The sequence below is a fragment of the Agelaius phoeniceus genome, chromosome 4, assembly GCF_051311805.1.
Source record: "Agelaius phoeniceus isolate bAgePho1 chromosome 4, bAgePho1.hap1, whole genome shotgun sequence".
Lineage (NCBI taxonomy): Eukaryota > Metazoa > Chordata > Aves > Passeriformes > Icteridae > Agelaius > Agelaius phoeniceus.
In genome coordinates, this window is record NC_135268.1 from 41,447,683 (window position 1) to 41,474,263 (window position 26,581).

Here is a 26,581-nt window from a genome sequence, read left to right on the forward strand (position 1 = left end):
GATATGTTTGGGACCTCTGCCTTTTTGGTAGTGTCCAAACTGATAGGACAAAACCAGAGTCAGCAAAGACACACTATAATTCCTCTGTTTAAAAGCGAGGGGAGTTGGGTGTATTTTTATGCTAACTAGGCAGGTGCTTTGGAGGCTTTTCAGTTTTTTTTCCTATGGTCTGTTGTTGCTAAAACCTGACTTGTCAATTTATCAGTGGTTAATGAATTAGTAAGGACAGTGCTGATGGCTGGAGATGCTGACAAATTTTCTTTTGGCAACTTTTATTCATTCCTTCTGTTTGATTCTTTCTCCTTTTCATGGTTTTTAAGATAATATCTCTGTGTTTATATTTAGTATAGATCCAGCTTAAAGCAGACACTGACAACTGAAGAACCATGGGACCTTTTCTTTTGTTTAGTAGTCCTCTTCAAAAACCCATTTCCACAGATAACATTTCCAAATTGAAACTTAAGTTATTATGGAGGTCTTTGAAGGACTTCCCCAAAATAGAATGGGGAAACAAATGTAGCACAAGTGCAGCAAGTTTCCATTTAATTCCAGCTTTTAACTTACAGCTTTATAAAGAACTACACCATTTCTGCATATGTTAAAAATTCTTATAGCAGTATTTGATTAAACTAAAAAAAAAAGCACATTTCTAGATGATGTAACATGTGATTCTGGGAGAGAAATATATATAAGCACATTATCTTTTAAGAATAATAATTCTATATATAGACTTATATGTATTGAAAGTATGTTGGAATCCTCTTTTGTGTAAGTGATGGAGTAAAGGAGATGCAGCAATCCTACATGGATCATTGCTTACACAGAAAGCTGCAACATAACAGGTAGGCATGTTGCTGCACAAGCTTTAGGAAGTTATTTTAGAGTTATTAATTAATTAGTTTTGCTCTTGTCGGCACAAACGGAGGATGTCAGCAATCCTTACAATACCCATAAATTGATATTCCTAGCCAGGAGAAATGCAACATCTAATAGCTGAGTGGTAGTAAAACAGCATTACTGTCAGTTTTTAAAACTTAACTTCATGACATATCATCCCAAATAGTCTAAAACACTCAAAGTGTCTCCCGAACAAGTCTCCTTGAAATGTTGTGTCTAATTTTGTTTCTAATTTTCACTTCATACATTTTTTAAAGGAAAGGAAAAAACCCCATAAAGCATTATGGTACCTGTTAATTCTGTACCTCCATTTTTTCTCAGGAATTGGTTCATTACAATGGCCAAGCTGTTTTTAAGTCATTATGAACTCTTGAGGCACTTACTGTCAGTGGGAGAAATTGCAAACGTTAAAGTGTAAGAAACCATTGTGTAAATCCCTCACGTGGAAATCATTCTGGAAAGATGAGTGAGAAACTCTGAACACAAGAAGAACATCCTCAGTTCATGCTCTTTTTTTCTCACTGAGCTCATACAACCTCTTTTTCAGCTTTTAATTTGATTTCATAGTGTTGTCCATTATCAGGTAAAAGCTCCCAGCTAGTCTGCTACCCACTAGGTCTGCATCCCAGCTGTATTCAGCTTCCCCTGAATCCTGGAAGATTTCCTGTTTTCATTGTTCAGAAACCTTAAGACAATATAAAATTTTTCTATTACATGTGTATGATTTCCTTTGGGATTTGAATTTTTGAATTTCTACAGAAATAAACATTTCATTTTTCCATGTCAGCTTCTCAGTTTGGTTTCATGGGTTGTTTGGGGTCTGTTTTGTTTTGTTTTTTCATTTGTGTAGGCAACTTACATGGACTACAATCCTCTTAGTGAAGCTCTTAGGAAGGCTTTAGGTCAGAAGATTATGTAGCCTGATGATTCTAAAGCTGTTACAACATTTCTGGGCTATGTTGTAAAACTTCTGAGTGTAGTGAAAAGCTCTAATATATTGAATGGGATGAGGGGACAGTATTAAAATCTTCCCCCTTTTCTGTTTTGGCTGTGCAATGTCATTTTGTGAGGTTTTTTACCGTTCACAAGAGAGGGGAAAAGATTTTACATAGAGATAGGACATTGTAAACTTCAAGTTAAAAATCCATGACTAGATGGTAGGTGGTATGTTATGCTTGAGACCAAGTCTCCTGTGAAGCTCCTGAAGATGTTCTGGAATGCCTCATGTGGTTTCACTCGGGTGCTTATGACAAGGAAAGAAGTGTGTGTGTAAAAAGTCCTTTTGCAGTAGGGGGAGCAGGGGCTGTGTGCAGCAGGCTGCTGGGGGAGCTGCAGGGTGTGATGCTCTGCTGCTGCAGCTGCCCTGCCTGTGGCTCAGGGGGCAGTGGCTGTGTCTGCCTGCATCCTTCCTTGCCTTCACCTCAGCACATGAGCCTCTGGGGACCACAGCTCTAATGCCTTGTCCCATTGAAGTCGGCAGCAGTTTTGTTACTGACTCCAGTAACCTTGTCTTTGGTCAGAATGCCTCTTGCCTTTCCATTTTGCTCCTCAAAATACTCTTTTTAGAATAAATAAGGTGCTGCATGTGCAACTGTGTTTACTCCTTATCTACCCCATGTGTGTGTAGAGACACCACATACGCATGTGCACAGAGGCTTCTTCTGTATTTGTATCTGATTTTAGGCAACTGCTTGAAAATGTAGATTCACATACTAATGTACCAATAAACCAGTGTTCTAAAGTGTCACCCTTAGCATATATCTACAGAAATGCAAAATAATGAGCATTTTAGACACTTTACTACTTTCAGCTCTGACCCTATTACCACTGGGCGGTTTGTTTGGCCTGTTTCCTTTGCTGATTAGTTTCAGCTCCCAATAAAACCCAGGAAGTCACATGGCATGACAGCTTTAAAAAGTTACAAGATACTATCAGTGTGCATGATAATCCCCTTTCTTATACCCTTGACAGTGTTCAGACAGAGTCATAAATATGCTTGCTCCTTTATATTTACCTCCCCAGCTTTATTTTCATTCAAATGTCTATTCACAGCTGCATAATAAGTAGTTTGATCTGTACCTAATTGTAGTAATTGATTTTCATAATTTATGAAAGTCATTGTCAGAATTCATTTATGGTTCTGACTGCGAAGAAACTTGCTGCAAGAGCTTCAGGTGACTGCAGGAATAAAATAATTAACCAGATCACTTTAAAAAAAGTCAATGACCAGTGCATTAACTGTTAATATTTCAGGAATTATTTGCACTTCTGTATTCATACTTTTGCAATTCTATTTCTTTCTCATGTATAGAATTCTGTTCTTGACATATTATTAGCTTTAATTATCTTGCTAGTGTGTTTTTATGTTTAATGACTAATTACAGAGAAATTAAGATGCCTGTCAGATTCAAAAATTGAATGTGTGTCCTAATTTATTCTCAGAGCTGCGAAATAATTGTGGGCTAGGGTGGAAAGGTATTATAGATATAGGTATGCAAAGGAGCTTGCCAAGTGTCTATATATCATAAAATGTCTTAAATCTACAGACATAAAAGTGGGACGAAGACACAGCCATTAAAAAGGCAGTCATTTTTGAGTGTCGCATAATTTAGACACTCTAAGTTATTGAAGTGTCACAAGTTTATTGCACCTAATTTATTAATACAATCATTGGGATTCACTTATGTCTCCTGCTCTGCCCCAAAACAGGCTAAAAGTCTGTTAAAATGCACAGACTCTGCTTCAGCAGTAAAAGTGTAAAATGCTTCTCAAAATACAGTGACATGAAAAATAACAATTTTACTGTAATACTTGCAGGTAACAGGTGGTTGTATTTCTGTTTGTAATTGTGTATTAAAGTAGGGCAGAGAAATCAAATAAAAACCAGGTTAATAGCTTTCCCATTACCACATTAGGTGATGTTTCTATGGGGAAAATAGCCTCTTGCTTTGGCCTCTAACAAGGACAAACAAAACACTCTCCCCAAAACTAACCAAGTAAAAATTCTGACAAATACCTTGTTAAGTGCTTTTATGCTTGGAAAAATATTTTTTCTTTGAAAAATGGAAAAGTTTATAATTTTTTTAAAATCCTTTCATGTACTGAATTGGCTTTTCTTAGTTAGGAGGTTCTGTTTTGTTTATTTGCTAGCCAGGATCACTTTTGATGCATTTAAGCATTTGACAAAATACTGCTGAGAGAAGCTGGAGACAAAAGAATCCACTTGATTGTAATACAGGTGGAGTTTTGACAAAACACCTTATGTGATATCTAAGACAATTATACACATGAAGAGTTTTTTTTTTTACTTTAAAATTCTTTAAAATAAAATAATTAAAAATTTCTCATCTTTTGTTATCTTTTTTTCCCCTAATCAGGACAGAATTTTACCCTAAGGCAGTTAGGAGTTTGTGAACCAGCAGCTCGTCGAGGACTGGCATTTTGTGCGGAAATGGGGCTCCCCCACAGAGGTTACTCTATCAGTGCAGGGTCAGATGCTGATACTGAAAATGAAGGAGTGATGTCTCCAGAGCATGCCATGAGACTTTGGGGCAGGGGGGTCAAATCAGGGCGCAGTTCCTGTCTGTCGAGCCGTTCCAACTCAGCCCTCACTCTGACTGATACGGAACACGAGAACAAGTCCGACAGTGAAAATGGTAAGTTCTTGTGCATATGCCCCTATATAAATGAATGTTTATTTGCTGTTTTGGCTGACACTCAGTAATTTTAAATCATTAAAGGAATGGCCTTGAGTTATTTGCCTTCTCTTTTTTTTTTACCTTCTCTGTTTTTTTTTTCTCTCCTCTTCCCATAAAAGTCAATATTCAGTATCAGTCCTAACTAACACAACCTTTGGGTATGATGCTTTAGCTGTAATTTTGAAAGAGTTTAATCACAAGAAAAGATTATTCTTTACTATCTCAGGCCATGTCACCTGTTACCCTCTGGGGAAGAGCTAAGTGGTGATAAAGTTCTTCCCCAGGCTAGCTTGCATTCAAAAGTTCCATTGTAAACTGTTCTTCAAGACATCTTGGAGAAGTTGCAGAATTTTAGAATGGATGAGTGAACTCAAAGAATAGCTTATTAACAGGGCTCATGTGATTGAAAAAGAAATTTGATTGTGCTTTAAACTTCTTAGCTGATGAGAGCAATTGGAATTGTAGTGAAGAGGGACATGTGGCCTTTGATGTGCCTGGGGGACTGGATTACTGTGCAATTAAAATCTGCAACAAAAATCTTAGCAGCTTTGTAGGATGTGGGGTATGACCATTGTATGTTAAGTCTTAGAGTTTAAATGAAAATAGGTTAATACAATTGACTGATTCATTTTTAAAGCTTTTCAAAGTTGGTTTTTTACCTCCTCTTGAGGTTATGAACAGAATCTAATGTGGTGTTAAATGCTAACTGTACCAATCTTAACTTTTATTTGCAGAAGATTTTCAGCTTTGCTAGAATTAAAACAGTTAATTCTTCTATTAACTTCATGACTTTCTATGTGAAAAACCCAAAAGAGGAATAAAGAAAAATGAGTAACAATGAAAATTAGTGATGGCTATTGCCTGCATGTCTACATGTCTTTTTATTAATTTATTAAACCTGTCTGCTCGGCTGTACAAAAATTAGAGCAATTTTATTGCTATCCTCCAGCAATGACTGTAACACAGTGGGAAACAGCTATGTAGGTATGTATGTATGGAAATGCTTAAAAACTTAATGCACTTTTATTTTAAACTACAAGCAGTGAAGTTTAGTCCTTCTTGTTTATTATTTTAACTTCAGCTTGAGAAAGCAAAACCAAAGCTATAATTCTCTGTTATTCATACTTATTTTTCTGCTGGTGACTGTTTCTACATGAAGATACCTGTGCAAAACCACTGTCTCAAATGGGACCCTCCTTTTGTGTTGGATGTAATGCTACATAGTACCTGAGCAGCTCTCAGTGTTCACAGGTGTCTTGTGTCATGCTTGGAAAATTTGTTTTGAGTCCGAGGCAGGTTCTGAAAGAGGAAGACACAAGTACTTGCCTACCACCTTTTGGCAGTGGAGTTCCTGTGTGATAAAGCTTGGTATTTCAGCTGCAGAGCAATCTAGAATAAGTTGTTGAGCAGTTCTGTGATTTTGAAAGCTCTGTGGTGAAACAAATTCTCTTGACCCTCTTGTAAAACCCTTGGTAATTGATCTTGAAAATATATTTTTATGTGCACATGCATGCACACACTATTTCCATAGGAAGTCATATCTTTGCATTACTAAAGAGGTGACTGCTTCAGAGGTACCATAGGTTTGGTATACTTTTTAATATATTTTATACTTGGAGTTTTTTGAAAAGGAAATTAGCTGACAATGTGCCAAAACATCCTCCATCAGCTGAAAGTTAGTGTTTTGTTTTCACATGTGTGAGAAGACTGTGAATGTGTTAAAAAATGCATTATTCTGCAGTGATTAAAATTATAGAAGGAATGTCTGGTGTTTGATACAACTTCAGCGAAAAGTTTAGCCACTAAAAAGGATTACAGCTGATTTATTTATTAATAGGGAGGCCAGCGGTCCAATTTAAGAATGTACTGGGACTGCTGTGAAGCTAATGAAATTTTGATGGCTTGAGAGTTCCCTAGGGTTATGAAACATCTATAACTCGGACCATGTCATGGGTCGCCGTTTCAGTGGAGATGTTAAAAGGGTGAAAAGCTTAATCTTCTTTGGTATTTTTTCTCTGAATTTTTGTTTCCACTGAAAATGGAAGACTTGGCTTAGAAATTGCTTTATACACGTCATTGGAACTCAGTACATTTAATGTTCACAATAGAATAGAAAATACAATTTAAAGCCAGGGAAACAGTATTGCCCTGGCTGGCACAGGTGCTCTAATCAAAGGCCTAAACTGCAGGTGCAAGTTTTGTTAATTTATGGCCTAAAGTTAACAGCTGTGCCAGTGTACTGTTGAAATCTGACAAATCTGATAAGGCATTGAAACCAAAGTGAGAGTTACAAGTCCTCTGCACTGCATCCCCCTCTGCTGTGTGGGAAAGATTCCTGACTCCATGTTGTTGGAATTGTTTTACAGGTAAATGCATTTCTATGCATGCAGCATGTTTGCCTCTAAGGTAAGAAAGGAGCAACTGGTGATGATAAGCAAAGCACAACACCACCAGATTGTACTTCCTTCACCTAAAGACCTCAGTGTTTCAGCAATCCCACTGTTCACCATTGAAACTACTCACTGTTTAAATAGTCCATTGCCATCACCAGGCCTTATTGGAGTTAATGGAACTTGTCAAAATGATGAGAACTTTGACTCGTTGTATGGGCTTATGATCTCAGGATTAGCAATTTGCTGAATGTACTTGGGGTTTTCTTTCTTGCCAATTAGGCAGGAAGAGAAGCTCAGCATCAAAATAGCATTTCCTTTCCTTCCTTGCAACTGTAATGTACTTGCTCTTCTGAAATAGTTGTTGATTGCATATCCCTCAGGAAGGCAAAACTTGCAATTCTGCTGCATAATTACAATAAGCAAGAAGAAATAGTTTGTTGAAAATACTAACCTTTTATTTGTCAAAGTCTCAATAGTATGTTTCTGAAATCCTGCAAAAGTGACTTAAAGTTTTAAATAATCTTGGGAGGTTTAGAGGTTTTTTTAAACAAATAACATTGCACATTATCAAGTTGGAAAATTTTAAATATACTAAGAACATACTGTGACTGCCAGCAGATCTTAAAAAAAACAAAACAGAACACATATCAAACATAGGATTAATAGATGTAGTCTCACATCAAAGGTTGTTTTAGGATATTTCTCAGTAAATAATTCTGAAAAGAAATATTTGACTTCATTGAAGTTCCACATATGACTTTTGACATCATATTCTGAGATTTGTCATGTCAGCCTGCCTAAAGGAAGGCCTGCATCTGTTAATCTGGGCAGCCAACCAGTGTCACGTACCGGGTGATGTATCAGTTGGAGCACACTGAGAATGCACATGCTTTTTCAGGTTTTCTTGTCTATTCTCATTGCAAGTTATTTCATAAATGCTGCATCAAGAAATTTATGTTGGTAATTGTTCTAGGAGCTGCTGCTTTGAAATACAAGCCGGCTGTCTCTTACAAGCTTGCCAGTAATTTTATGTTGTTAAGCTGTTCTAAGATTACTAAAGCTTGTCTTTGAAACTGGATAAATATTCCAGGAGAGTATGAGCTAGAAGTTGTAGTTAGGCTTCAAATGGCCCATTTGCTTAAAGGGTCAATATATTTTTAAGGTATCTTAGAATCTACTTCTATATTTAAATCATTTTTTAAACCCATTAAACTGCAATCCCTGACTTCATGAGACATCATAAAGTTAATAAGCAAAACACGAAAGTTAATTGAGCAAGTTATTCCAGAAGTGCAGCACCTTTTTTTGTTTTGTTTTAAATTTACTTATTTATTCCTCTCTGTAAAATTATATAAGTGGTTTTATTTGTGCTTTTTGTGTGCTGGCCTGAAAGTCAGGCATCGATTCTGACTGGAAAGTCACTCATATTAGACCAAAGTCTTTGGTCAAGTCCATGTCACCTTCTACTCCTTTGGAAGCAGTAGTGATGGTGCTTCTGAAAAAGGGTGAGGCACTCCAGAGACATGCATGCCACATAGCTGACTGCCACAAAAACTACCTGGGCACAGAGAAAGTAGCTCTGATAGGATTAGAAGGTGAGCCTTTTTTTTTTTTTTTTTTTTTGTGTTTGTTTAGTGAACGTTTTGCACTGATTGGTGTTTATTAGAAAACCAGACGAGATCAGGATATAGCAAAATATAAAGAATAAAGGGAAAAAGGGAGTCAAGTTCATGGCCTCAGGCAGTCATTCTGAATTGGTTAGATAAATGGTTTGAAACTTAGACCAATTTTTCATGGATACAGAAAAGTAGATATTGCTGGTAGATTGTTTATTGCTGAGGGCTCTTATAAGGAGAAAATATCACTTTATTAACTGCATGGGCACCTACTTGCTTCCTCTCCAACTCCAGACAGTTTCTGAAGATAGCATTCTTGTGAATCTAATACTGTCTTGTCCTTCCAGAATGATGAATTTACTGGCATTCAGATCTCTGAAACCCAAGAAATACATTGGTAAGATACTTGCCAAGACATTTTAATCTGTTGTCTCTAACCCAGTTCATCTATAGCATATAATTGAACTCTGCATTATTAAATAATGCACATAATTCAGGAAGTAGTGTCACATGCTTTCACCCATTTAACATCTTTCTTTATGCTAAGGCACAAAACTTTATTTAAATGGAACCTATTGAATGGTAGCTGCACCTGCTAGCCAAATGCTGAGCCTACAGCACGCTCAGCAGCCACATAGCTGGTGAATTAATCCTCATCTTACTGCTATGCCACCAATTACAATTTCTTCACTTTTTCCCACAGATTTCCATCTAGCAATTGTCTGCTCCTCATTAAGCATGCCAATATGCCTTAAATCTTGCTTTGCTGCCAAAAAATTTCATGACCAGGAAATCAATCTGTTTTATTTCTGACAGAAGTCAGCTCTGAAATAATATTTAATATTTAACAGGCATATACATTTTTCTTTGGTTATGGAGACATGTAGCAGAAATGCATAAACAAAAGTAATTTCTGGTTTTGTAAAATATTATAAGTTTTCTATAGTTATGCCAGTTTTCAGATTCTATTATGACAGTAGTCCTATGGATGTATTTCAGTTAACAATCTAATTGTTAATGCAAGTGAAAATCAGGTTCATAATTCCTTTGGCTAGTGGTAGCCAAAGAGGCAACAGCTGGGCTGATCTTTTTGCAGTAATTTTGTGTGATCTCCTGGGTTTCATAGATTTGAGTGTCACTGAACTTGCTGTTAAGGAAAGGCCTTAGGTTCCAAAGGACCATCTTAATTATGGTGGAGTTTGGTGTGGACTATCAGGCCAGGGGGTAAGGCTCTTTGGCAACACTTGGATAAATTTTCTGATGTGCAGGAGCTGTAGGTTTAGCAACACTGACACCAATGAAATTAGAATTGGGATCTGCAAGGAAGAACAAATCAAAGCAGAAAATCTCAGAGAATTTGCTCTTGGCTCTTAAGTCTATAAATCTTTCTAATGTTAAGGAATGGTAAAAGAGATGTTTAAAGACCAACTGTCATATCTCAGAATTTCTCCAAAAATCTGAATTTTAAGGGGAAAAAACGCCATGCAGGAAAAGGAAGGAAGGTCAAATTTCAGAGGAAGAGCTTATGAAGATATTTCAGGAGGACTCTGGGGAGGTCTGGACATACAAATAAAATTGAGACAGAATCAGTAAAACAGTAGAGTTGAAACATGAATACTAAGAAAAAGAAAAAGAGGGAGTTGATTTATTACGTAGTAATGAAAGAAGACTATATTGCTGTTATGTTTTCTCCTGATTGTTTTTCTTTTTCAGCATTTGCTACCTGAGTAACTGATCACAGAGCTAATATTTATACTCTTAAAGAAAGGATTAGAGGTTGCTCAGATAAATAATTTTTTTCCTGCATGTATAGAGTGTCTACAGGTTCTGGGCTTTTTATGATTCATGCATGAGAAATCATTGATGATGGATATGGTTCTGGAAGGTAAAAAAAACAGAACAACTTCAGAAGAGGCAAAGAGAAAGGAGGAGAAAGCTTTCTAATCAGTTAGATGGCAAGCATCCTAGGAAAAAATCTGTTAAAGTTTATGCTTTATAACAAGCAAGAAGAGACATTCTACATCATCTCAGGGCAGCTGTTCTGGTGGCTTAATTAATTTAGTTTTGATTTTTTCCCCCGTTATATCGAATCAGAGTTTCACTTGCTGCAGTTGGGACCATTGCTTTGGGTAATGGAAGTTGGATTTCTACCTTTTGCCTTTCAGGCTCACTGAGCTTCTCCTCAATTTGTATGCTTCAGCACTCCAGTCACCATGGGCAGTCTTCACTGAATTCATTCCAGTTTATCAGTGTTGTACTGGCACGCCCCAAACAGAATATTGTCATCTAGATGTGGCCTTCAAATGCTGAATAAAAGGGACTAATCACTTCTCAGGGTATGCTGGCTCCATTCTTCTGAATACAGCCCAGTATGTGGTTAGGCTTATTGTTGAAAGGGCACACTGCTGAACTTGTCCACATTGGCTGCCCAGCTCCTTCACTACAAAGGTGATTTCCAGTGGGCTCCCAGCTAGTACTGTTACTGTGGATACTCTGCCTTTGGAATTCATGAGGTTTTTTTCAGCCACTTCTTACAGCCTGTTGAGATCCCTTCAAAAGGCAGTCCTGCCCTGCAGTAGGCTGATCAATCTTTCCAGCTGGGTGTCATCCACAAACTTGCTAAGGGCACATTCCATCTTCCTCATTCTCAAGATGTTAAATGTAGTACATAAAAACATCATACCAATATGAGCTCCAGCTGAATGCCATTAATGTTGAGCAAGAGTTGCTCTTTGCACTACAGAGCACTACTCTTTCAGCCTCTTCATACAACCAGTTTTCCACAAAATGCTCTTTGCAGCTCACCCATTCAGTCCATCTCTCTCCAGCTTGGCTACCAGGCTATTATGGGAGCTCACTCTGAAAACCTTGCTAAAGCCAAGGATAACAGTATCTGCTGCTTTCCCTTTATCTGCTGAGACACCTGTTCTTAGAAAGCAGTCAGGTTGTTTGGGTATGATTTGCCTTTGGTAAATACGTGTTAGCTGTTATCATTCACTTTCTTTTCCTGGAAGCCTATCCCAGCATATGAAGGATAACTCCAGCAGTATTTGTTTTATCATCTTCCCTAGGAGACCGAGGTGAGGCTGCTGCCTCTGCTTTCTCATATGTTCCATGCCCATCTTGAAGATAACATGATCTTTTGTTTTCTAAAGAGTCAGCAGGAACTTTCCCCCATTGCCATTACATTTCAAGGAATCAGACAGTGGCCTTTCAATGGCATTGGTCATCTCTGCCAGCACCAGTGGATGCTGCAAGTCTGGGCCCCTGGGTTTGTGTATGCCCAGCTTGCAGAAGTGGTGCTTTACAGTTCCCACTTCCTCTGCAGAGCAAGGGCTTCTTAACCATCACTGGGCTTCCCCATCCCCATCCTGCATGTCCAGGAAACATTTCTGTTTCCTCCTGGGTAGACCTCAGAGTCACAGTGGTCATTGGGCAGTGGCATTTGCTGTGGTATATGAGGGTTTCTTCCACAAATGTATGTGTCTTTGTACACATATATAGTACTACTGAAAAAATTTGGCTGCTGCATTCAGTGCAGTGCTAGGACAGAAGTGGTGTCTCCATGACTGGTTTGGGGCTACATTCTGAGGCCAGTGCCAGCCAGTTGGAGGGCTAGAGCAAGGTTAACCAGCATAACCAGAGGTTTGAAATACAAGACACTAGAAGAGACTGGGAGAGAGCTCAGCCTGTTGCCCCCAGTGTGTCCTGCCTAGATACTGTGGCTATTACAAAGGCCACAAATGGCAAAAAGGACCAGAAGCAAGCAGCGCAAATAGCAAAATGTTGAAGTTATCTCAGACAAGGGCATTCCTAAAGTAACTCAGAGAAATAGATTGCTGGGGACCATGTGGATATTTAATCATCTAATGTATTTTCCAAGACAATTTTTAAATGCTGCTGTTGCTGTTAGTAGTTGCTGTCAGTCCGTGACGAAGCGGGTGCAGCACAATATAAACTCTTCACTTCCTTTCTGGTTTGTTTTTTGTGAGTCAAGTGTCTTATTCAACCCAAAAATTAGTCAGCAGGAAGCATGTTGATAAAATTAAGGCTATAAAAATGTTGCTCTGCAATTTAATATAATGCTAATGTTTATATATTGTTTTTCTCTTCTAACTGGAAATGGTTAACTTTTCATAGACTTTTTTTTTCTCATTTTAATTTTGATATAAAAATATTGCTGTTCATTTCCTCTAAACCATATGTCTTCTTCTGGATGTGCAAGGCTTTATATGTGAGGTTGCCATAAGAGTAATGTATGCTTTGCACATCTGTGAACTGATGATCTGATGTTTTGATTTGGAATGTGGTTTTGATGTCCTTGAAAAATCACAGTGGTAGCAGTAAATTGTTTTAATTAATGAATTAGAGAGCAGCAAAGTTGCTGAATCAGGTTTATCGACATAATTATTACTGAAATAAAAAGAAGGAAAAAAAAATCTGTCAAAGCTGTGAGATTATCTGGTTATCATTAGAAAGCAAGTTCCTCAGCTACTGCTTCTCTAATTTCCTGTATAGGTATATCAATACCAGGGTGGGGGTGTATATACACACACAGATATTTATATATTCATCAGCTAAAACCAATTGAATGGCAGAGATAAAGTCTAAATAGTAGTGATCCTATATAAAAAGTAGGATTATTCATATTCAGTTGTTTTAAAGGTGTTTTTAAGCTTAATCTAATTTTGATGTGAAATAAGATTTTAATTGCATTTCCTTGTATAATTATGTCATATTGAGAAATAATCTAATAATGATTTCAACTTTAAAGTAAATATAAGCTGTGCAATTGTAAGAGTATCAATAATAATTATAGGTAACAGCATTTGTATGCTGGTCAAATAACAGCTGGAGAAAATTTGTCAAGATTTTTTTTTTTTTTTACAAAAAGCTGCAAAAGCTTTTGGAATAGATAGTTCTTTAACTCCTATTAAAACCATGTAAAAACTTACTTTGGTGTTTTTTGGATAAAGGTTTTTTCTTTGATACAGATGAAAATTCAGTATAAAATTAAGTTTCAAGCCAGAACTGTTCTGAGTCTCAATAATATGCTGCCTGATCTGTTGGCAAAATTAAAGTGTTTTTTTTTTCTTCATTTAAGGTAAGAAGAGGATGAAGTCTGAAATCTCAGGAAAGAAATGCTTGTTAAGAAGCTGTGGGTTTCATTTTTACTCCACACTCTCCCCCTCATTCAGTATACCGGTTTCTTCCTAAATTGTGTCAGGCGTTTAGCTATCCATGGTTTTCACCTGTATGTTGTCGAAAAGAAATGTGGTTTTAGATCACTGAAACTAGGAATAATAATTGTTGGGCTTTTTTGCACTAAAATTTAGAAATCTTTCAGTGGAATTGCCTTTGATGCTACCGTGGTTTAGTCCAGGTTTCTGTATTGAACATGGAAATTTGCACAGTTCTTATCACTACCTTACTTTAGTTTTCGTTCTTTGTTCTTTTTTTTTTTTAGATTTTACAGTTATGAACCCACAGCATCTAGTTAGGAAGAATGAACAATGTAAATTAATTATGGATTAAATTACAAATATGCAAATGTTTAGTAGGTGTGACTATCTCCTAACTGGTGTAATAACATCAATAATAGATAATAGTTTTCTCAGAGTTTGATGATTCTCTGCAGCTGCTATGCCAGATCCATTCTGCTGCTGCCCAATCCCTCCCTGGGGTACTGTGGCTGCCGGCTAGGTACATCTGAGACAAAATGTGAGCAGTTCCATCTCTAGTTCAGTATTCACAATAGAAAAAGAAGCTACTGACCTGGGGAGCCCAGGTTCTGGATTGTCAGCCACAGCAAAGTAGAGACAGACCATAGGCTGTTTTTCTAGTTGGCTATTTAATGGTTGCTTTTTGTCCTTGTGGTGAAATAGAGTCATCAATGTGTGTATATAGCCATATTTATGCATACATAGTCATCCTTGCAGCACCTTTTCTTACACAGGTTTTTGTCACACACATAGTCTTCTTAGAGTAAACATACAGGGCTGAGGACCAGTTGTTTCTTCTTCAAATGACCTAGAAACTTTGAAGCATTTTCACAGTGAATACATGTGCAGTCATGAGCATGGGCAAGGGAAAGTTATTCTGGTATTTCACATCTGCCACTGAATTACTGTATGCTGGAGAGATTGATTTTCTTCCCTCCCCCCAGTCACTGGGGTTTTATTAATGTAATATTTCTATAAACGACTTTAAAGTTACAAATAAATTGCTTTGGATAAGTGCTGATGACTAATGCTATGGAGTCTCAGTCTGCACCTGTGGCAGGCGGTCTAAAGAATTTAGGTTGTTTTTTTTCTCTACAAAACTTGAGTTTCTTTTTGCAGTGAGTTTCACTGAACTATGTTGGTCACGTGTGCAGTTTAAAGAAAAATAGCAAAAGTGAGAAGTCTATGATACTTTGAGGCAAAATTTAGTTCTTTGAGAAGGTTTCAGAATTCTTTTCTTCCTGCTGTTGAAAATGAATATTGAATTTATCAAGCTATTTTATAATCTTTGAATGTCTTTGGAATATTCAAGGTTTACAAGATACCTGGGTCAAAATGACTTTGAAAGAATATGGCCTTGGTTAAATAGATAGTGTCCAGTCTCCTTCCATGGAGATGTAACTAGGATTGTTCAAGCTGCTAAGTTCTTCATTGCGTGATTGCTGTTTGCTCTGTAAGGAGATTTATTTCAAATTGCTTAAAAGCTGCACTCAGTGGGGAATTCTGCTGCTCCTTCCCTTAACTACTTTAGCTGCAGAGCACAGATGACGTCTTATTCATTAACTGTCCTTGCTCCTTGTTTGCTTTCTGTAGACTTCTAGGAGATTGTTATATTGTTTTGTAAACTCAATATTGCTGGATCCTGGCTGCTTATGGCAATTGAGATGAGATTAGATGCTTTTGTTAACAGGCCCCAGACTTTAAATTTATAGGGGCTAGGCACCATCTGTTCTCAATTAAAGGTCCTGAGCTCTGAAATTAATTCCTTCCATTGGTCCATTAGACTCAATCTTTTGACCTGAAGTCATGATAAGGTTATATTAGCCTCTAGAGTCTTGCAAAAGTGAGGAGTTCACGCAGGGGCAGTGCTGAATATTCTTTTAGCCCTTGTATCAGTGTAGTTAGAGGGCAGAAAGCAATGATTGTTTTTCCATTTTACAGGTAGAGTGAGATTTTTTTAAAATCACCCTGGAGATTGAGAGCTCACATCCTCACGAGTTGTAATAGGACTTGTGCTTCTAAATCACTGAAGTGCTATTGAAAATCTTTCCCAGAAAAAAATCAAATTAATATTGAAAATGTTGACCGAATTCACAGGAAGTCTTGATATAGAAGTGGGCTGAGTGTAAAAGTCCATTGTTCCAGGCTTACATTTGCTCATTAGATTAGCTGTCTTGTGCTTCAGCTGTCTTTCATTGATTCCCTCTGCAGCTGCAAAAGATTGGGGATCTTACCAGAAGTCCCTGCCCTAGAATTCATCCAGGGCATTTACTGAATTTCTATCTGCCCTGTGGTATGTAAAAGTTGCAAAGAAATGGATGGACAGACAAATGGCTTCACATTTTTGTGGTTCTAACCCATTCCTCATTTGCTTTCTACATTTTACTGAAAATTGAGGTTTTCTCTGTGAAAATACAGCAGGACAATACTGTGGAGTGGAAAGAACCTGTAAACCACAAGATTTTTAGTTTCAAAGGAAAAGCTCCAAGGTATCAAATAGCCGTGATGGTTACCGGCAGTTCCTATACACATGAAAATGTGTTTTAAAGGTTTCAGGATCTGATAGTTCATCAGCAGACTTTGATTTTATTTACACAGTGGTAGTAACCCTCTGGAATACAGTTTGTGAGAGTTTTTGAGACTGACGGCTCTTCCGTGTCCTATGAGTGTTCCTGCCTTATCCCAAAATGCATTTTATTAGGATGTTTTGGGATCTGCTGGCCAATAGGCTATGAGTAGAAATCAGTAAAGAGAGAGTTCATGTGCCTGTTTTTATTCCTATGCAACAATCTCCATGACATAAAAAATACAGCTAGGTAAAAATAATTCTTTTGTCTGTTTCCTGCTACTAGGATTTCATAAAGATTAGTAACTTGGAACTTAGCTATTTTTCAACATTACTTAAACTGGAATAATGTTGGCGTCCCCACGATACAAGGCAGTATTTCTCAAGTGTGGCTTAGATGAATTTCAGAATTCATTTTCAGTTGTTACAAATGCTCAGATCCATTTTTGAAAATAGAAGTTAGAGTTCTTACCTTTTTCCCAAATGTAGCATATCGTAAAAAACTATTAATGGAATTTACCCAGAAAGTACTGGTGTCCACTTTGTAAACATTAACATTTTCCTTATCCAGGGAGTCATCTTTGCACTTCTGGGATTTAGGGAACACATTTAAACTACTATAACAATATTGAAAATATGGTAACAGAGTCTGTGTACTTTTAGCTAGCAATTTGCTATTAAAATAAGTTCAATTCTAGTTTTCTTACAAATTCTTTGTTCTTTGCAGTATCAAATGCATTGATTTTTATAAAAAAGTTAATCAGCTTACCTTCATTCAGAATGGATTTTTGTTCCTCTGATCAGCTCTACACAATTGAATTTTTCATCCTCTTTTCTGAGTTATTTCAATGTTATAAAAAAGCATTAAAGAGAATTCTGATAAATTATTCCTTTAAAAAAGATTCTACTGCAATGTACTTTTGTTGAAGCTGGAGAGTTAATTGAACTGAGGGATTTCTCTTTTGTTTTCAATGATAAAGGTATCTATGTTTGGTAAATACAAGAGAAAATCTCTCATGGGGAACAGGTTCCCTACTGATTCTGGTTACCCCAGAATTTATAATATGAATTTGAAGTAACCATTTAGTTTTGATTATTTGAAAATCCAGTTTTCTTTTTGATTTTAAAGTAGAGTTTAGTATGTTTCAAGGTATGGCAACAAGCATTTCCCAGTCATATTAAAAAACAAAAAAAAGGCTTTCTGAATGTGTTGTCTGATTCTGCTTTTATGGAGCAGTGGTGGTTTTTCCCAGAACCTGTAAAAAAGCCAGACAGTGTAATATGTTTTTATCCAAATGTGTGATTATGCTGTTTTGCCTTAAGAAACAAACAAAAAATAAAAAAAACCCAAAACAACAAAATAAGCCAAATCCTTCCCCTCTCAAAAACCCACAGTCTTTTTTTCCAGTTTGGTTCTACTTTATTTTTCCTTGTTAAATCAAGCTGACCTAATCTTTTATGAGTTGTTTTTGTGTCTGTATTACCTCAGGCTGTGCTCTCATCAGACTTCTCAAGCTAAGTGGACTTGAGTTTTGGATAGTCTGTGGAAATAATCAAAGAAAATGTACCATGCTCCTGGATGTGATGATAATGGCTCATTATGTCCATTAAATTTAGTCCTGAATTGGTGCTGAGTATTCTGCTGTGAGTTCCAGTTAGACCCCTTGGACTCTGTGTGCCCATCACTTGTAATTACTAAAGCACAACTCTTAGCTCAGCTAAACTCCAGTTCCAGTGCCTTTCATTCTGCTTATCAATTTCTTCTGAACTTTACATGTGGGAAGCCTTCAAAGCATTTGCTTTGAAGTAAGAGACACTTCAATGAAATCTTGATTTGGTCACTAATTTGCTGTATCTGCATTTGCACACTGCTTAATTTTTCTGGTTTTGTTTTCCTACTTATAAATGAGCATCATACTGCTTATTTTCCATCAAATTTACTAACTCTGCCTTTTTAACTTGTTGAACTTGAAACAGTTGGGAATATTTTTGATACATATATATATATATGTGTGTGTGTGCATAAATATTTATAAAATCAAAATTTGCAGTAGCCTTACAAAGGGCTTACCTTGTATAAAATTAGAAGTACTTCTGAATCCTGCAAATAATCTCTCTAAATTTTATACAATTAAAAATACCCAATTGGGTGCAAAAACCTAGACAATTTATTGTAATTTCAGATGAGATACACAAATTATAACAATTTTAAGATGCTTGGGTGTGCACATTCTGCATAAATGCAAATATTTTCGTATGTTCTTACAGTGTATTGCTAATTGCTATTACTGGAAATGTGTTCTTTATCTTCTTGTTCTGGAGTAAAAAAGCAGAGGTTGTGTCACTGCCCTTTCTTCAGTTACGTGCACTTCCCAGTACAGCAGAGTACAGCTGAGATGGTATTTTGGTACAGGCTTTGGCTAAATTGCTATGTACTTCCTGGATTAATTCTTTTGATTTTTTGATTATATCAGCACTCTTAGATCAAGTTCTTAGATATTTTTCACATTCCTCTACAATACCATTTTTACATTTTCTCTTATCTCTTATTCAGGGCTCTTCAACCTGAGGATTCAAATTTTATTGATTCAGATTAATTTTCTTTTTTTGGAATACGGGCACAAGTGTTTCCATCTCCTGTTTTGGAGAGCTGCTCATGCTGCCTTGCTCAGTGTGCTTGATATTTTCCCATAGGATGCACAAAGCATGAGGGAGAGGAGTGAAATCAACTCCATGTAACTATCTGAACCAGTATCATCACATCTAAATGAAGCAATGGCCTTTACTCCACTCTTCTCCCATTCCACCAAAATCATGGGAGCAGATTGTTATCAGGTAGACAAGCCAGATTGTATTCTTGCACAAAATGAATTTGCCACATTATAGTCAGCCCCTGATTGTTGGAAATGGAGGCAGATGCTTGCACTTTTGGAGTCATGGGTGGATATCAAGAGGAAGCACACTCAACCTTGCAGGGACATTGGATGGACATTTACTCCTTTCCTGCAGTGGATTAAGGAAGGGGAAAAGTCTCTAAATTCCATGGTGACAGAAGGTCCAATTCTTCCAGCATCCTACCAGCCATGTAGCATTGGGACAGCTGAAGCAGCTGCTGGCACTAGAACACCTGCCATTACGTGTGCTGGACACGTGTGTATCACTGCAGCCCATTCATGTTTGTTCTCTCCCCCAGATGAGTTGGTCTGTTGTAGGGTAAGGAAATGTCTGCCCTAAATTTGGTAGCTGAAAGTGTGGAGAGCAAAGCCAGGGTTAACCAGATGCAGGTAGCAGCCCTGTCTGGTCAGAGCATTGCCTTTCTCTGCTCTCTGCTCTGACACCAAACCAGATGTGTCTGCTGTGCTGTATTTTCTCTGCAGTACCTCCCCAGGAGCTCCTCAGAGCTGGCTGTAACCAGAGGTGGCCTCACTTGTTTTGCAGCTGTGGAGGATGACACAGCAGAATTCAAGAGAAAGTGCTTGTGTTGATAGTATTTCCTCATTCCAAAATGTAGGATGACTTTAGCCTGTCAGGTGTCTACATTTGAAAAGAGTCAATAAATCCATACATTTCTATTAGCCCTTCTCATTTTGGTGCTTCCATTCATCAGACTCCTCTGGTGCACAGCTTTTTAACTTGCAGGCTCACTTCTGCAAGAAGTATTCCATTTGCAATTTCACTGCATGGCATGTGACACGGGACACCGGAATAAAAGGATTTTCCAGACAGCTAAGCATTTCAAATATCAGTTGTGGAAATGTGCTTGAGGAGGGACCAAATCCATATGCAGATTGACTGACATTGCCAGAATTCATGTGAAGCATGCTGCATCAACTAGGATCTCATGAAAGCTGTAACATATCAACTCATACTGTTCTAAATTATAGAACTTGCTTGGAGCCATCACCAATCAGCAGACTGGGAGAGGGAAACAAGTGCAGTCCTGTGAATATGGATAGCTGGAGATGTGAAATCATGCTTGCATATGTATTGCAGCTTTCAAGACTTGACTCCTAACATCTACAGATTTGGCTTGAGTTTGTGTACTGCCTTTCCAGGTACCACCTGAACAGACTGATATTATGGATCAGAATGATTCAATGGAGCAAGGTGCAGCTTGGTGGCTGGATGCCATGAACGTGTGGAGATTTTGGTTTTTTCCCTGGTTGTGACTGTTCACATCAAATGCACTAGGCAGGCTGAGAAACTTGCAGATAAAAGGGGAGTGATGTTGGGACGAACACAAATCTTTCTTCCAGTTTTTTTACTTTGTCAGACTATCCCACAAAGTGCTCTGCGTCTCATTTTTATGCCTTACTTCAGAGAAGAAGTCTCAAAAAACAACACACACTTTTAAGTTAAAAGGATGTGACATTGATTCATCTCATCTTTGCTAGGAAGGAGTCTGGCTCAAAGGACATCTTATCATATAAACTCCATTTCCATGGGTTCTGCATTTTCACAGTAGTTAAATGATGACTTAGGTATGGCTGTTGAAGGGATTTGTGGGCAGAATGAGAGATTCATTGGCCACAGAAGAGAACACCAGATTAATAATTTCTTCTTTCTGTGTTGGTTTGTTTTGTTTTTTTTTTTTTCGTAAATGTCAAGGAGTGCCTAAGCTTAGCTGGACAAGGCTGTAGGGTTCTGGTTCCAGAAAATTTTAAATACCAGAGGTATCATCAGTTACCTCTTGTGCAATTGTGTATTGTATTTGGGGCATATTCTTCAGAATCAAGATCCTGTCTGATCCAGTCTTTTGGGCTTACCTTGAATGTCAGTGGCTGCAGCAGCACTGCAAGTTACTGTGCTTTGCAGACTCAGGGAATCCCTTTTCAGCAATCATGAGACTTCTTCCCTAAAGTGAATGGATTTTACAAGTGAGATTTTGAATGTTTGGATCCAAACAGAGTTTCTGTAACACAGAACCTAGCCAGGCAGGAGCTAGTTTCACATCTGCAGTAGCTGATGGTGAAACTCTGACACCAGGTTTCCATAGAAATCTCCCTCAAGCAATTGGAGACAGCTAACCTGTGGAATACTGTGCTTAGTACTTTTTTCCTAGAGTTTGCATTTTCTAAGTAACATATATGGCTAAATAAAACGTGAAGACAATGGACTTTTTTATTCCACTTTAGGTCTTACTGCTTTCCCTGGAAATATGCAATTAAAATCAGTAAGCATATAGATAGATTTGAAATACATCAGTTTAAAGCCTTTGTGCTGAAGAACTTGCAGCTAGAAGTCTTTAAAGTAGGCAATAGACTATTAAAAGTCTAAACAAAGTGCTGACTATATTCATTCAGAAACTAAATTATTCAGCAGTATCCAATACACATTGTCATAGCATGAATTTATAACTACCTACTCTTCTTGGGAGCATTTTGTGTAATTGCTAAAACTGGTATAGTAGGAACTAGATTATTCAATCACTTCAAACTGATCTGCAGAAATTGGATATGCTTGCCTTCAAGTTGCTGGCTTTTTTTCAGGTGGAAATGAAGTATTCTCATATCTAAATGTGAATATATGCAGAAACTGTTCAGTTCTCTAGCCTATGTGACTGTCATGATGTTTGCATGAGAACATACTTCATAAAAACACAAATATGAATTCTAAGATCTGGAGAATTCCTGAAGGATATTTAAAAATTAGTATCTACACCTTGTTTTATTCAAAGACATGTAATAGAATTATCCAGTCTTTTAGAACATTATTCACATATCATACTTCTGTATTTAAGGAATTTTAATTGAAAAGCTTTATAGAAAGCATTTTGATGTGTCTGGATATATTAAAAACTCAATATTGAAGAATGCATCTAGGAGTAAAAAAGTTAGCAAAGCACTCCCCTGTGCTGTGATTAATTTGTGTATTATCAAGGTCTTTATTATGAATGCAGTTCCTAATGTAGGCCGGTAATAAACAGAGTGTAATTGAATTTTCAATATTTTGCCATCAGGGAGTGATTTTCTTACAAGACCTCTGCTCCATCTTCTGGCTAATTGTCAGCAGTTACTCAGTATTACTGCATTAATGTCACCAAACAGTGAAAACAGAAGTTACCTGCTTCCATTATGTGAAAGAATGTTCCAGCCCTTGCCTATTTACTGATTTTGATTAGTGTGCCATTATCACTTGCACCTTTATTAACATCATGAACTTTTTTGAAATTCCAGCCTTGGAGGCAAACCAAACTTCTCATAAATTTGGCTTCATATAAAGTTTCAATCAATGTAAGTATTCCACTTAGTAAAAGCAGAAGCAGCCATAGCATTGTGATTGGACTCTGTTGATCTGAAAGGTCTTTTACAGCCTAAAGGATTGAGTGGTGAGGATTTTCAGATGCACAAGGGAGAACAGCCTTTTATGTAACACATGAGTGAGTGTTTTGTTTTGTGTCTTAACAAATGGAGTGATAAATTTGGGAATTTTAGAATATACATTGCATTTCACTTCCATTGCATGTTGTGTTATACGGCAAAGAAAAACAAACAGAATTTTGTTAGGAACAACAAAATTACAGACTGCTCTGTATGCAGAGGAAGGGTGAACAGTCTACCAGCTAAACAACCAGGGGCTGAGGTTTTGTGGAGATGTGGGTTCTACTCCTGGTCAGTATTTTCATGGAGGTCTTTGAATGTTTGGAGTAGTTTTATTAACTTTTGCTGGCAGTGCCAGGCAAGGAGGAGCCACAAGCACTTGGCTGGGAGGGATTACCATTACAGTCTTCATATACTGGGCTTGTGGGTATGAAACTGCAGTTAATAAACTGCAATTCAATTTTCAAGTAGCAGTAATTAAGTCATACCTTCAGGATGGGAGAACCACTTGACTGGCAGATATTCTGTAGAAAAGAGACTAAGTACTGCAAGGGATTGTTCATAGATGGGAATCCACACAGTAATAATTTTTTGAAGTGAAAGAAAAAAGAAATCTGTTGATTTCTTTTTTGATGCAAGCCTGAGTGTCATATGAAATAATCATAAAGCAATTCCCTCTGCATCTCTCAGCACTTGTAAGGCCTCACCTGTAGTGCCACTGGGATTCACAAACCAATAAAGCTTTGGACCCAAGATGTTGGAAAAGTTACAGAATAAGCTTAAATCAAAAGTGCAGAGTGTTTTCTTTGAAAAACTATGGCCTAACTGCTGCACTCTTTCTAAAGAAAGAAAATTGGTGGAAAGATCTTGTGCTTTTCCTGAAACCTACAAGGCTGATGGTAAGGAGCTGGGAACAACAGTGTGGGTCATTCTGTCAGCACGTCAAGAAATAATGTGTTAATTGTTGCAAGAGAGATGTTGCTTGGGCATTAGGGTAGCTAAGCACTGTTTGAGATGTCTTGGGAAGACTGTGAAATCTGTCTCCCAGAGGTTTTCAGACCAGGTTAGTGTTTTATTAAGAATGGATAATCCTTCTCACTGTCTTGTTCATTCCTGTGAATGTTATCCCTACAGGTTTCTATAAACAATGTGTAAAAAAAAAGTCACATTTTGAAAGCTGACAGAAGTAAAGTGTCTAGCATATTTCACCTGTCTTGGTTAGCTGCTCTTAAAATAGTGTTTAATAACAATGCATATCTGTTATTTTTAACACTTTTGCAAGCTGGACTGTTGAGTATTGTTTTGATAATTTATTTATTTTCTCAAACACCTGCTGGTATGAGAATTTGCCAGGTTGCTTGGCATCCAAGTGCTGCATTTTAGATTTCAGCCCAAACTTCTATATTGACATGAGAAAAAAATAATCCCAGACCAGCAAATCTTTTTTTTTTTTACAAGATTCTGCTGGCAAATATGCAAATGCTGCTCAGTGCATTTACAACCTAACAAATGAGCATCAGTAACTTTCCTCCCACAACTTTCCTTGTAGGGGGAAACACAAAGAAATGTGAAGACAGAGAAAGTGCTAGAGCAGGAATTGCTGCCTATACTATGCTAACCCAATATACCCCAAAATAATCTCTTTCCAATGCTTTTTCAAGCCAACCACCATTCAGAAATACTTTACTGGGGCAGGAGCAGTGAGATGAGTGCTGAGAAAAGAGGGCATAAATAAAGGGAGAGAGAGAATTAATTAGAAATGCTGCCCAGGTGGTTTGGACCATTGACAAAATGGGGGCTGATACTTGTGCTTGAAGATGTGAATGGATTCAAAACTCAGGTAGGAGAAGTTTTAGGTATGCACAGTCCTTGAGAAAAGGAAGAAACTCAGGCATATTTGTAAGATGAGACAGCTGACAATTCTCTTTCTAATGAAGAATTGGAAAAATAACTTCACATGCAATTAATCAGCAATATTATATGATGGTATATTTGTTAGTCATGTATAAAAGATAAACTTACATAACACATAGATTCAGTAGCTGGATCATAGGTGTAATATCCTTAAAAATGTGTCCAAGGTAATTTGAAGGTCAGAATTAGGTACAGAGGCCACAATCTATCTCCTTATCATCCATTAGGAATTACTTGCACTTTGTTATTCAATATAATCAATATAATTGTAAAAGATGCACCTGAAATTCTGTGTACCATATTGTAATTGTGCCTGAGCTCTTCTTCCAGCACAGGGAATCTGTATGCTTTGATTCTTTCAGATTATTATGCAAAGAATATTTGCCCTGAAAAGACATTATAATAACTCTATAGCATTCACATGCCTCCTGGAAAGCTTACAAAAAGTTCAAAGTGAGGAAATGCCTTCATTTCCCCCTGGTCTCTTTTGGCATGAGCACCAGGACTCTGCTTTTATCAAACCTGTCAAGACTCATGATTTCAGTGGGAGACTGATTACCTCAGAAAGCTTCCTCTGCCATTGCTTTTGTATCCCCTATACAGGAAAATAGTGCTGGAACATCTTATGGTGCTGTAATGCCTTGGCTGATGCCTACCTTTGATGGATAGGATCCTGAAACAGTCTTACAGACAGAGAACAGCCTAGAAATGGTGTGATCCTCTACTTTGGCCTTGCATTGCCATTCCTCTCCCCTTGTTTTGTTACTGTGATCTGCCTTGTAGAAGAGCTGGCATATTTCATGAGTTTCATCTTTTAGATTGCTTATAAATCCTCTTCCCAAATTTCCATATTGACAGACATACCTTTTCTATTTCATACCTCTCATCTGTGCATTTTGAAGTTTCTAAACTTTTTAAGGTTTCAAAATTCATCAGCATTTCTACAAAGCAGGTGATGGTATGGCCCTTCTTCAGACGTGCAGCAGAAATCTAAATACTGGTTTACCAATTTGGCCAGGTATTTGTTATAGGGAAAGCAAGTATTTATGAGGTTAAAAGTATTGTCTTTTTCAGCTAAGGAGTTAAGAATTGCTTGTCAAGTATACATGGACAGGTGGAAGGCACATGTGAAGATAAATGTAAAGATTTTAATATCTGATTCTTAGATGAAATGTGCTCGCTGAAAAATGAGGAGTGATCTATTTCAGTTGAGATCTATCCACTTATCACCAATAAGAAAAATAAAATCAGTAAAAATCACTGCAAGGTTTTGAGGTACATTGCTACAGCTCCTCAGCAGCAGGCTGGTTTTGGTAGCTAGTAGGTAGACAATAATTGGACTGGAAATTGGACAGTGAGGTCATTTAAGATGACAACACATAGAGTGAGAATTACTGCTTTGGTTGTAAGTGTACAGTATAGCTTTTGAGGCAGATGTAAATTGGAAGAAAAGTTTGCAAGTGGTCAGAGGCTTAAAGTGGCTCTTGTTTTCCCAGCCTGTTTCAGTTCCATGAATGGGGGATATGTCAAATCTGCTGGGAGTTTCTGGAAATTCTCAAACTATAATTATATCCTTGAAACAAATCTGCAAAGCTCCTGTTGAAATAACAAGGACATGCAAATATCAGTTGGAGATTTAGATGTGTGCTGGGTTTTTTTTTGCTTTTCAGGTGGATAATGAGTCTATTTTGGCCCAGAATACCATGATATATAACACAGAGCAGACAAGATCAAACTAGGAGTGAGGTGCAGGTCGGGGGAATAGCTGAGCTCCTCAGGGCCAATGCTTTACAATTTAGGTCTACTGTGTGTAAAGGGACATGACAAAACCCCAGTTAAGAACTCAAAATATAAAGTTCAGCAGTTAAGTGAATAAATTTTTTTCCAACATCACTTAAAGCTGCTACAAATATAGCACACAATATGTACTTGGTATTCAGCTTCTGGAGCAGAAA

At 37.4% G+C, this 26,581-nt stretch overlaps 1 protein-coding gene across 31 annotated transcripts in view; it reads left to right on the top strand.

The window, feature by feature from the left end:
- The window catches only part of TENM3 (teneurin transmembrane protein 3), a 1,291,791-nt gene that overhangs the window by 989,028 nt on the left and 276,182 nt on the right, over positions 1-26,581 (top strand). For 26 of the 31 annotated variants that reach the window (XM_077177351.1, XM_077177368.1, XM_077177366.1 and 23 more), the window contains one exon: positions 4,275-4,553. The exons of the other annotated variants lie outside the window; for them this stretch is intronic. In XM_077177351.1, the coding sequence (XP_077033466.1) occupies positions 4,275-4,553 (279 nt within the window). The remainder of the gene's footprint in view (positions 1-4,274; positions 4,554-26,581) is intronic. 31 annotated transcript variants of the gene reach the window in all.